This window comes from Nycticebus coucang, chromosome 14, assembly GCF_027406575.1.
Source record: "Nycticebus coucang isolate mNycCou1 chromosome 14, mNycCou1.pri, whole genome shotgun sequence".
Classification (NCBI taxonomy): domain Eukaryota; kingdom Metazoa; phylum Chordata; class Mammalia; order Primates; family Lorisidae; genus Nycticebus; species Nycticebus coucang.
The window spans coordinates 63034902-63048097 of NC_069793.1; the positions used below are offsets into that span (position 1 = coordinate 63034902).

Here is a 13196-nt window from a genome sequence, read left to right on the forward strand (position 1 = left end):
TTTGATTTGCAGATAGTTTATTTAGGATAATTACATCACTGTTCATCATAATAATAGCCTGAAATTTATTTAGGATAACTACATCACTGTTCATCATAATAATAACCTGAAATTATATATTATAGACTTATATTTGTCATATTTTGTATAATATTATGCAAAGCTCAAAAATAACTTCCCTCCCTTCCCAAGAATATTTTGCATCTGTTTGGTATGATAACATTATTAAATTATCACCCAAGGGTAATTTCTAGATTTGTTGTTTAATCATTAGATTATTAATTTTTCCTCTTTTGTCAGTATGGAAACTATTTGTGGAGTGATACAATTAAGAAATATGTTTTTAAACATTTATAACTATTTTGATTTTCTTTTGTTTGACTAAATTTTCTATGTTATGTGTATCTAGAGATATGTCATATGATGGGCATTGGCTAAAAATTGTTAACTAAGTACCTCTGTAGTTTTTCATTGTCTGCAGGAGTGTCAAAGTATCTCCTTTTCCTCCGTTACTTGTGTTAGTTTTATATGCACACTCTCCTTTTCATTTACTATTCTCACAGTACGTTAATAGTCCTATCGGTCTTTCAAGTAATCAATTATCAGAGATTGGCTTTTCAGAAGCAGATATTAAGCCAGGGCTGAGGATGTGCACTGTTCATTAGATTCTGAAGTCTGTGAAGGGCAGGAGGATGAAGCAGAGCTTGGCAAAGGGAACAGCATAACTGCCATAGAGGCCTGACAAAGCCCTGGCAGACACACTGGGACTCTTTGGGCTGCACTGGGCTTTTAAAGTCCTGCTTCACTCCTTTACCTAACGTAGGATGCCCTGGGAATGGCTGACCTCAGGTCATACTTCTTTGAAGTTGAAACCAACCCTGGAGCAGCAGAGAATTTATCCCCAGTCATGTGATACCCCATATCTCATAGAGTTCTCATCAATTTTACTGGCTTCTCTCTCATCTTCTTTCTTCTAGCTGCTCTTAGGAACCCAAAGTTATCATTCACGAGGAGAAATTTGAGTCCTTTAGAAATGACTTTCAAATATTCTTTGTAACTCAGAAAATATATGCGCTGAACTGACTATGTTAGCATTCCTTTTATTATGAAAATACTGCTGTTAAAATACCTCCTTTATGTGATTTTTCTTTTACATGATTTTATTTTTTCCCTTTTCACACTGTCTTCAATATGATCTTTTCTGATCCATTTTGAACAGTGAATCAAATATGGTAGCCTCACATCTTTAGGGGAATGCCTCCATTTCCACCTACCACCCACAATTTAATTTCCTTCTATCAGATATTTCATTACTAAGAGAATACTGTTTGAATTAAAATAATCCATTGTGTTTGAAGATTCCCCCAATTGTCTAAACTACAAATAGAAATGTCAGAGCCAATGACTGGCCAGGTGAGTGAGATAATGCTTTAGTTGAAGTCCCTTGTCAAACTCTTTATGGCTTCCGTGTGTCTGATTACATACTGCTGATCCACCAATTCCAACCCTCCACCCTGGATTTTTTCTTCTAAATGCAGGCAGATAAATAATGGACTGAAAAGTTTAACTTTATAACTAGTATTTTAACAGCAATATAAATAATTCCTAAAATTATGCTGCCAAGGGCTGACTACAGTTGCATTCATTATAGTATATCATTAGCCCTATGACAGTAAAGTTATTATTGTTTTTTAAATGTGTCAACTGAGTTATAAAGAAGTTAAATAACTTGACCAAAATCTCATAGCTAATAAATAGATAAGCCACCAAACCCAAAAGTTGGTCTCTCAAACTGACATCTTACATACAGCATAAAAGATAACATCCCTTGAACTCTATCCACTTATCAGCATACAAAGATCTAGTGTTAATCTTATCCTTTCTTTTCTTGCAACTAATGCCATAGCCATCTCTTCAAGAGCTCTCCACTCTACTATACCCTTACTTTTTGTCCTCATAACAGTGACTGAACATACCAAATGCTAAGATATATGAAATTGTGAAAGCAAACTGTTACTCTTTCAAACCATCTTTATTATGATCCAGAAGTATTCTGAGTGTGGCTTCAGCTGCCCTGACTAGGTTCAAGTCTTCAGGACTTAGTTCTGGAAGTTTCTGAGGCTGCTTTAGTGCTTTGAGCTTTTTGATCCTCAGTAAAGCAACTGAAAGGATAGCTGGAATGATGACTCTGTGCCAGCTTTAGGGTGTTTCAGACCAATATCTTTTTCCTTGTGGAGACAGAAGAAAATAGTAAATTTCAAGTGGATTTCCCTTCCCTTAACCACCCCCAGCAGGAACAGACCATAAAGTTGCTGAATTCTTTGGATATCATCAGCACTGAGATGGAGGGTTCTAGGGTTGTGATACCGGTACTTGGGGTACATTATGGAGTTTTGATTCTTGGAGTGGTACAGGCCTAGAGAATGACCTATTTCATGAGTGGCAACCAGGAACAAATTATACCCTGAAAGAGAGTAAACAAAAGGATAAAATTAAACTATGCACAGGGAAAACAGAAAGTGAGTAGAAAATAAAGAATGAAAATAGGAAGCAACAGAAAAAGTGGAAAGAACAAGGGCAAGGAAAAGCTAGACTACAATGGAAAGTGGCTAAGAGGGAAACAGAATGACAAGATATTTGACAGATAAACTGGAAGTGAATGAGAGTGATGGAGAGGATTGGAGGACTGAAACAAGTAAGCAAAAGAATAAGGAAACAGAGAATTCGAATATGACAATGTATTTATTATGAGAGCACCTGTGTTCAGAAATGACCCCAGCTCCTCCAACTCATCCAGAAAAACTGATTCTTTAGCCATAGCTTCCCACCTCATCCTGACCACTCTGACTCCCTCCCTCTACCCCTTTGTTGTATCGGAAACTCCAGCGGACACCATACCAACCCCCAGGTTGCCAGTTTTAGTGGTCACTCCCCACAGTCAAGGCCTTTACCCCTGTTTGAAGGTGACCAATGTTCATCCTTGTCAAAATGGATAACTCCTGGATTTCCAGAATTTGGTAAAAAGGCATGGGCTAAGACACCGCCTTGCCCATCAAAGGGTAAATCATCTCCATGATCTGTGGATGATAGAATCTTTGATCACAATGGGGAAAAGGAGGGAAACAGAGCTAAAATGGTCCTAAATAAGTCTTAGGACTTAGAACACTATGCAATGGGCTGCTGTTGGGGTGTGAGAGGGCTAAGGCATTATCTATGCAAAGAAATAGTGTGCAGCCAAAAGCCTAGCTACTTCCTATATCCTGGAGTATAACAAAAGAGGGACAGATGACAGATACTGAGTAAAGATTACAGATTAGACGCAGAAACCTCTCCCAAAATGGTTTGGGAAAAGGAAAAGAAAACTTAAGCCCTGCAAGTTTTTATAAACAGGTTGGACCAATTTTGAATGGCATTTCAATAGATTTGGCAGCTCTGTAATATCTTTTTAAAAGGAAAATGTGAGATCTCCCCACCCTGTTTGCACCACAGTGAAACCACTACTCTACCCATTGTACACTGTACTAGAAACGTCTTTCCTGTGTTATAGACTTTGCTTTGCTTTGCATTAAGTTTGTGTTTGATTTTTTTTTCTCAGAAGCTGAACTATGTGGGCTGGCTTTGTGTTTATGGATTGGGACCCTTTTCCTTTACACAGGGCATGATATCCCCCCATGTCACTTTCTAACCCCAGTTCAAGAAAGAAATCTTGATGTCTGCGTCTTCACTCTGCACGTGCTGGAAGATCAGGGGAGTCACAGTGCTCCACATGGAAAGTGCATTATACATTATGTCACTCACAGTGGATGGCTTCATAGCATGTGGGTAGTTGATGATCCTGAAATAAGAAATTTCGAAGTAGAAGATGGCAGCCGAGTAACAGCTTCCTTGCATCTGGGCACCGTGAGTCTGGGGATATAGGACTCCAGGCATCTCTGGCTGGTGGGATCTGCCTATCATCACCCCTGAGAGGATACAGGGAGTCAGCGAGAGACTTCTGGACCCCAAGAGGAGGACTAAAACAGTGGAAAACCGGCAAGTGGTCGCGTGTGTTCAATCCGCCTAAACCCGCCCGCAACTGTAAGTTCAGTAGCAGCGAGACTGCAAACCAGAAAGACCTTACCTGTGAACTGTTTTGGTGTCTTTGGACTTGGCACTCAGCTGAACTGCCTTGGGGAGAGCCTGAGCGGGAGTGCGGAGAACTTTGGCCTTTGTCTAGGGCCCCAGTCTGAGCCGCTGAGCCAGACGGAGCTAATAGAGTTTGGCTCAGGGTCACAGGCAGACATTGTGAGCGATCTGCCCTGGCAAGCTCCGCCCTCAGGGTCGCAGAGCTGGAATTGGGTGGGAGCTGGTAACCCAGCGACCAAGTAGCCTAAGGGCGGGGTCTGAGCCGCCTTGCAGCCCTAACCCTCGGGGGCAGAGGGAGACCAGTTTTGACACACAGGGTAAGTGGATAGCCACTTCAGCAGTGATTCCAGCAACAAGCACTTCCCTGAGAAAGCTTCTGCTCAGTAAGTGAACAAGTTCAAAGTGCCTTTTAAGTGGGCTGAAGAGAGATTTAGGGTGTCTACCTGCTGGGGTTCGAGAAACTAGCAGCCTCCAGTCGTATCAGAACTGTGATTAACATCTCATACCCCAGAAGACCACGTGTTGCCCAGACAATATTCAATTCCATATACATACTGCTTTGTTTTTGGTTGCGTGTGTGTTTTTTTTTTTGTTTGTTTGTTTGGTTTTTTTTTTTTGGTTTGGTTGTTTTTTTTTGTTTATTTTGACGTTCTAGATTGTTGTTTTGTTTTTTAAGTTCAACCTTTTCGATACAGATCCTTTTTCTTTCTCAATTTTTCTAGTTTAATTATAATTTCCCATTGCTGCCTATTTCAATAATCAGAACTTCATTTTTGTTAGTGTTTCTACCACTATTATTTGGGTTTTTCCAGCCAATTTTATCCCGTAAAGTTTTCTGTTTGCTTGTTTTGGTTTGATTTATAGCATTTTTGTCTTTCCTCTCTACTTGGTGGAGGTGGGGTACTGTGTCTGATCAGGTTAGCAAAGAGCTGCTGACCTCAAGGGAAGCACCCCACTTGGCACCCCCAGAAGGTGTTTTTTTTTTTTTAAGGTTGTATCAAAGTACCCTACTGTACACCTATATTGCTCTGTCTCCCTCTTTCTGTGCCTCTCTTCTTTTTGTCAATATTCCTTTCACCCAACCACTCTCCTTTCTCTATTTTTCTTTTTTTTCATTTTTTTTTTTTTTTTCTTATCACTCGGTCCTCATTTCTTTCATTGCTTTTTTGCTCTTAAACCTTCTCACCCTTCTGGTCCTGTAACCCTTAGTCCACAGGCACAAGAACTTAAAGAGCAAGAGGAATTGAAAGGAAAATTAGGGCAAGTAAACAGATAAAAGAAATCACCCATGAGGAAGAATCAGCAGAAAACTCCAGGCAACATGAAGAACCAGTCCAGAACTACCCCGCCAAGGGACCATGAGGTAGCTACTGCAGAGGATTCCACCTATACAGAAATGTTAGGAATGACAGAAAGGGAATTTAGAATACACATGTTGAAAACAATGAAGGAAATGATGGAAACAATGAAAGAAACTGTTAATAAAGTGGAAAATAACCAAAAGGAAATTCAAAAACAGAATCAAATAAGAGATGAACGATATGAAGAATATAAAAAGGATATAGCAGAGCTGAAGGAAATGAAACAGTCAATCAGGGAACTTAAAGATGCAATGGAAAGTATCAGCAACAGGTTAGACCATGCAGAAGAAAGAATTTCAGAGGTAGAAGACAAAGTTTTTGAGATAACTCAGATAGTAAAAGAGGCAGAAAAGAAGAGAGAGAAAGCAGAACGTTCACTGTCAGAATTATGGGACTTTATGAAGCGTTCCAACATACGAGTTATAGGAATTCCAGAAGGGGAAGAAGAATGCCCCAGAGGAATGGAAGCCATACTAGAGAATATTATAAAAGAAAATTTCCCAAATATCACCAAAGAGTCTGACACACTGCTTTCAGAGGGATATCGGACCCCAGGTCGCCTCAACTCTAACCGAGCTTCTCCAAGACACATTGTGATGAACCTGTCCAAAGTCAAGACCAAAGAAAAGATTCTGCAAGCCGCCAGGAGTAAGCGCCAGTTGACCTACAGGGGCAAATCCATCAGATTGACCGCAGACTTCTCTAATGAAACCTTCCAAGCAAGAAGACAATGGTCATCTACCTTTAATCTACTTAAACAGAACAATTTTCAGCCCAGAATTCTGTACCCTGCTAAGCTAAGCTTCAAAATTGACGGAGAAATCAAATCATTTATGGATATACAAACATTGAGGAAATTCGCCACAACAAGACCAGCTCTACAGGAAATACTTCAACCTGTTCTGCACACTGACCACCACAATGGATCAGCAGCAAAGTAAGAACTCAGAAATTAAAGGACAGAACCTAACCTCCACACTGATGCAAAAGACAAAACTAAGCAATGGACTCTCACAAAATAAGATGAATAGAATACTACCACACTTGTCAATTATCTCAATAAATGTTAATGGCTTGAATTCCCCACTGAAGAGACATAGATTGGTTGACTGGATTAAAAAACACAAGCCATCCATTTGCTGTCTGCAAGAAACACACCTGGCTTCAAAAGACAAATTAAAGCTCCGAGTCAAGGGTTGGAAGACAATTTTTCAGGCAAATGGAATTCAGAAGAAAAGAGGAGTTGCAATCTTATTTTCAGACACATGTGGATTTAAAGCAACTAAAGTCAAAAAAGACAAAGATGGTCACTTTATATTGGTCAAGGGAAAAATACAACAAGAAGACATTTCAATTCTAAATATTTATGCACCCAATTTAAATGCTCCCAGATTCTTGAAGCAGACCTTACTCAGTCTGAGCAATATGATATCTGATAATACCATCATAACAGGGGACTTTAACACTCCTCTTACAGAGCTGGACAGATCCTCTAAACAGAAATTAAACAAGGATATAAGAGACTTAAATGAGACTCTAGAACAACTGTGCTTGATAGACGCATATAGAACACTCCACCCCAAAGATAAAGAATATACATTCTTCTCATCACCCCATGGAACATTCTCCAAAATTGATCATATCCTGGGACACAAAACAAATATCAACAGAATCAAAAGAATTGAAATTTTACCTTGTATCTTTTCAGACCATAAGGCACTAAAGGTGGAACTCAACTCTAACAAAAATGCTCGACCCCACCCAAAGGCATGGAAACTAAACAATCTTCTGTTGAATAACAGATGGGTGCAGGAAGAAATAAAACAGGAAATCATTAACTTCCTTGAGCATAACAACAATGAAGACACAAGCTACCAAAACCTGTGGGATACTGCAAAAGCAGTTTTGAGAGGAAAATTCATCGCTTTAGATGCCTACATTCGAAAAACTGAAAGAGAGCACATCAACAATCTCACAAGAGATCTAATGGAATTGGAAAAAGAAGAACAATCTAAGCCTAAACTCAGTAGAAGAAAAGAAATATCCAAAATCAAATCAGAGATCAATGAAATTGAAAACAAAAGAATCATTCAGAAAATTAATGAAACAAGGAGTTGGTTTTTTGAAAAAATAAATAAAATAGATAAACCATTGGCCAGACTAACGAGGAATAGAAAAGTAAAATCTCTAGTAACCTCAATCAGAAATGATAAAGGGGAAATAACAACTGATCCCACAGAGATACAAGAGATCATCTCTGAATACTACCAGAAACTCTATGCCCAGAAATTTGACAATGTGAAAGAAATGGATCAATATTTGGAATCACACCCTCTCCCTAGACTCAGCCAGGAAGAAATAGAGCTCCTGAACAGACCAATTTCAAGCACTGAGATCAAAGAAACAATAAAAAAGCTTCCAACCAAAAAATGCCCTGGTCCAGATGGCTTCACCCCAGAATTCTATCAAACCTTCAAGGAAGAGCTTATTCCTGTACTGCAGAAATTATTCCAAAAAATTGAGGAAGAAGGAATCTTCCCCAACACATTCTATGAAGCAAACATCACCCTGATACCAAAACCAGGAAAAGACCCAAACAAAAAGGAGAATTTCAGACCAATCTCACTCATGAACATAGACGCAAAAATTCTCAACAAAATCCTAGCCAATAGATTACAGCTTATCATCAAAAAAGTCATTCATCATGATCAAGTAGGCTTCATCCCAGGGATGCAAGGCTGGTTTAACATACGCAAGTCTATAAACGTTATCCACCATATTAACAGAGGCAAAAATAAAGATCACATGATCCTCTCAATAGATGCAGAAAAAGCATTTGATAAAATCCAGCATCCTTTTCTAATTAGAACTCTGAAGAGTTTAGGCATAGGTGGCACATTTCTAAAACTGATTGAAGCTATCTATGACAAACCCACAGCCAATATTTTACTGAATGGAATAAAACTGAAAGCTTTTCCTCTTAGAACTGGAACCAGACAAGGTTGTCCTCTGTCACCTTTACTATTCAACATAGTGCTGGAAGTTCTAGCCAATACAATTAGGCAAGACAAGGAAATAAAGGGAATCCAAATGGGAGCAGAGGAGGTCAAACTCTCCCTCTTTGCTGACGACATGATCTTATACTTAGAGAACCCCAAAGACTCAACCACAAGACTCCTAGAAGTCATCAAAAAATACAGTCATGTTTCAGGATATAAAATCAATGTCCACAAGTCAGTAGCCTTTGTGTACACCAATAACAGTCAAGATGAGAAGCTAATTAAGGACACAACTCCCTTCACCATAGTCTCAAAGAAAATCAAATACCTAGGAATATACCTAACGAAGGAGGTGAAGGACCTGTATAAAGAAAACTATGAAATCCTCAGAAAGGAAATAGCAGAGGATATTAACAAATGGAAGAACATACCATGCTCATGGATGGGAAGAATCAACATTGTTAAAATGTCCATACTTCCCAAAGCAATCTACCTATTCAATGCCATTCCTATCAAAATACCAACATCATACTTTCAAGATTTGGAAAAAATGATTCTGCGTTTTGTATGGAAGTGGAAAAAACCCCGTATAGCTAAGGCAGTTCTCTGTAATAAAAATAAAGCTGGGGGCATCAGCATACCAGATTTTAGTCTGTACTACAAAGCCATAGTGCTCAAGACAGCATGGTACTGGCACAAAAACAGAGACATAGACACTTGGAATCGAATGGAAAACCAAGAAATGAAACTAACATCTTACAACCACCTAATCTTTGATAAACCAAACAAGAACATACCTTGGGGGAAAGACTCCTTATTCAATAAATGGTGTTGGGAGAACTGGATGTCTACATGTAAAAGACTGAAACTGGACCCACACCTTTCCCCACTCACAAAAATTGATTCAAGATGGATAAAGGACTTAAACTTAAGGCATGAAACAATAAAAACCCTCCAAGAAAGCATAGGAAAAACACTGGAAGATATTGGCCTGGGGGAAGACTTCATGAAGAAGACTGCCATGGCAATTGCAACAACAACAAAAATAAACAAATGGGACTTCATTAAACTGAAAAGCTTCTGTACAGCTAAGGAGACAATAACCAAAGCAAAGAGACAACCTACACAATGGGAAAGGATATTTGCATATTTTCAATCAGACAAAAGCTTGATAACTAGGATCTATAGAGAACTCAAATTAATCCACATGAAAAAAGCCAACAATCCCTTATATCAATGGGCAAGAGACATGAATAGAACTTTCTCTAAAGACGACAGACGAATGGCTAACAAACACATGAAAAAATGTTCATCATCTCTATATATTAGAGAAATGCAAATCAAAACAACCCTGAGATATCATCTAACCCCAGTGAGAATGGCCCACATCACAAAATCTCAAAACTGCAGATGCTGGCGTGGATGTGGAGAGAAGGGAACACTTTTACACTGCTGGTGGGACTGCAAACTAGTACAACCTTTCTGGAAGGAAGTATGGAGAATCCTCAAAGCACTCAAGCTAGACCTCCCATTTGATCCTGCAATCCCATTACTGGGCATCTACCCAGAAGGAAAGAAATCCTTTTATCATAAGGACACTTGTACTAGACTGTTTATTGCAGCTCAATTTACAGTCGCCAAAATGTGGAAACAGCCTAAATGCCCACCAACCCAGGAATGGATTAACAAGCTGTGGTATATGTATACCATGGAATACTATTCAGCCATTAAAAAAAATGGAGACTTTACATCCTTCGTATTAACCTGGATGGACGTGGAAGATATTATTCTTAGTAAAGCATCACAAGAATGGAGAAGCATGAATCCTATGTACTCAATTTTGATATGAGGACAATTAATGACAATTATGGTTATGGGGGGGGAACAGAAAGAGGGATGGAGGGAGGTGGGTGGGGCCTTGGTGTGTGTCACACTTTATGGGGGCAAGACATGATTGCAAGAGGGACTTTACCTAACAATTGCAATCAGTGTAACCTGGCTTATTGTACCCTCAATGAATCCCCAACAATAAAAAAAAAAAAAAAAAAAAAAAAAAAAAAAAAAACTTGAAAAAAAAAAATAAAAAAATAAAAAAAAAAAAAAAAAAAAAAAAAAAAAAAAAAAGAAATTTCGAAGTAAAATCATTCTGAGTTATAGGAATTATCTTAGCTCTAAAAGTAAATAACTGTTTTGAGGCAAATGTCTTAATATGTTTAGGTCTCATTTTGCTAATTTATAAAATTGATCTGATCCCAGACTAACTGAATTAGGAACTAAAGGAATTAAATATGCAAATATAGATTTCTAAGAATTGTAACAAATGACACACATTATTCTAAGGGAACATCTGAGAACTACAAACTTACATGATAAATGAGAAAAAAAAATCAGTCAATAAATGTGAGCTAAACTGAAATGAATAGCATTCTATACAACGTTGTATTTTTTTTGCTTTTGATATTTCCAATGTATTTTGTGTGTCCAGGATAAAGATTGACCGAGGCAGGGAGTAAATTTTCAAAATTCTATTCTATAACACTTATACACTTATACAATTAAAAAAAAAAAAGAATTAGCTAAGAGAAGAATTTGTTTTAGGGCAAAAAGATAGGGGTTAGCCTCTACTTTCTGAAGATAATGGTTGAAGGATGCTAAAATGAGATCTGGTAGAATCTCCTTCTCTGAAGGAGATTTGGGATTTTGGAGATAATTTAGGGAAAGCAGAGGACTGTAGCGTTGCCTCTTTCTTGTAGAAAGACCTTTGATGTAATCACTCCCCACACCCCCTAGACCTTAATAATAAGTACCGGTAGGTCAGAATGTACTTATTCCATTTGGAAGTTTCTGAGGAGATGGAGGAGTTACCCAGCTCAGGTACCCCACAGCAGGGCTGGTGCAGCATAGCATGCTTCGGTTGGTCTGGTAGGCCAATCTCATTCAGAGGGAACTGTTGTGAAATCTGTGCCTGTTTCTCCAGGGAAAGGAGTGACAACTCCTTCTTGGTCAGGAAAAATTGATGAAAATGTTCCTGGCTGAAAGATTAGGAAGGGTTAGTACTCGGGGTCAATATGGCAGACCCAGAGCATCAGTTACCCAGAGCACAGCTTTTTTGAGGGCCTCAGAGAAGGTTGCTTTGGCCATCTTAAAGCTCCTGCTCTCTGGAAAATAATGGAAACTCTCCCTCATTTTTCATTGGTGAGGTGATATTAAATACAAGTAACAGAATAAAAGTGACCTTGATAAGATGTACAAATTTTTCCAAAAATAAAGTACCCAAGTTTCAGGATAGAGAAGCTCTAGCATAAAAGATATGAAGATATTCCCTGAGAACTTCCTAGAGAAGATGACCACTGGTCTTTCTGACTGATTGAGGTTTTCTTAGTCAGGACAGAATCAGTAACTTAGGAGGACTTAGAATTTGGCTGATTCTGCATTATATGGATTCCTTTCTATTAAAATACTTTTGAACAGTCCATTTTTTTTTAACCTATTCCTTATCTGCACTATTTTTTCCCCCAGTCCAGTACATCAAATCTCAGCTTCTGGAAAAAAAATAGCACCTTTTTATTATAATCAAGCTTTCTCTATATTTAAATCCTAGGGGAACTCAAAGTACTGTAAGGGCAAAATTCATGTCTAAGGCAACTTGCTGTAAACTCACTGATTGATTTTTGCATATTTTATACTATATCTGTTTGTCTTTATTATCAACTAAGCTGAATGCCAAGAAACAAGTGACTTACTATATTTTTTGGGCTAAGTATTAGCATAAAATTGAACTAGGTCCATAAGCAATTACAAAATACATTGCTAAGACCAGTTATAAAGATTTTTAGGTATTTTTGATGCTTAAAAAGTCTGGAACAAATCCACGTGTGGTAGATAGACTGGGAGATTTCTCCATCAATATGAAGGGGCCATTAGTCCATTTGAATTGCTTGTCCTGGTCTCTCACCATTTAAAAGTCTCAGAGATCCAAATACTAGAATGTTCAGCCTGTGCCATGTAGAAGACTAAGTGCGTGAGAGATGAGCACTGGGGCTGAATTATTCATTAGGTATAAAGTCACACTCCCTAGAGCCAAAATAGTATTAGGGGCCATGAAAATATTTAAATTTCTTTTAAAATTGTAGAAAAAAAGGAACTCATAGATTGAAGACATCTTTATATATAATGTTAATATATTTATTTGTATTATGCATGCATACACACGCATACACAGAAGAACCCACAAGAGTCATAAGGTAATAATGCTAGGCTCATTAGTGCACCTACCTTGACAAAGTCCCATCCTTCACTTTCTGTGGCAGGGGGCACTGGAAAGGTCAGACAACAGGGCAGTAAGATAATGACTAGTAAGATGGAAGTCTGCATGGCAAATGCTCATTTCTCCAGTGCCTGAATCCATGCACCCAACATGGGTCTTCAGGCCTTTATAGCTGTGCCAGCAGCACCCAGTGACTCATGTCACTAGTTTGCCCTTTCTTTGCATCAGTGAGTATTGTCACTGCCCATACCTGGTGAGGGCAGAGTGGCCAGTATGCCAGAATGATGACAGCAGCAATAGAATTTATTTTTATGCTCACTTCACACCTGAAGGCCCTCAGAATTGCAGACCATAGGTGTAGTTACAGGAATACAATTAAGTCTCAAGATAGAGGGGATATTATTGTTTAAAAATGGAGAAAAAGTATAAGAAGCAGGGAATATA

General features: G+C 38.4%; 1 protein-coding gene across 1 annotated transcript; it reads right to left on the bottom strand.

Moving 5' to 3' along the window:
* Positions 1 to 1430: 1430 nt before the first annotated feature.
* Positions 1431 to 12859, bottom strand: MMP26 (matrix metallopeptidase 26). The gene is made up of 6 exons (XM_053559954.1): positions 12761 to 12859; positions 11293 to 11513; positions 3687 to 3835; positions 2952 to 3077; positions 2303 to 2464; positions 1431 to 1528 (listed from the first exon to the last, which is right to left on the bottom strand). Exons 1-6 carry the CDS (start codon positions 12857 to 12859, stop codon positions 1431 to 1433), a joined length of 855 nt encoding a protein of 284 aa, XP_053415929.1.
* Positions 12860 to 13196: the final 337 nt, after the last annotated feature.

Excerpts from the sequence above, each read along its gene's own strand:
- MMP26 (XM_053559954.1), bottom strand. The coding sequence starts at position 12,859 with ATGCAGACTTCCATCTTACTAGTCATTATCTTACTGCCCTGTTGTCTG. Across the intron at positions 3,836-11,292 it reads AAGTACATTCTGACCTACCG|GATCATCAACTACCCACATG; the intron begins GTACTTATTATT and ends TTCTTATTTCAG. Across the intron at positions 1,529-2,302 it reads AAGAATTCAGCAACTTTATG|AAGAAAAAATCCAGGGTGGA; the intron begins GTCTGTTCCTGC and ends GCCTGCATTTAG.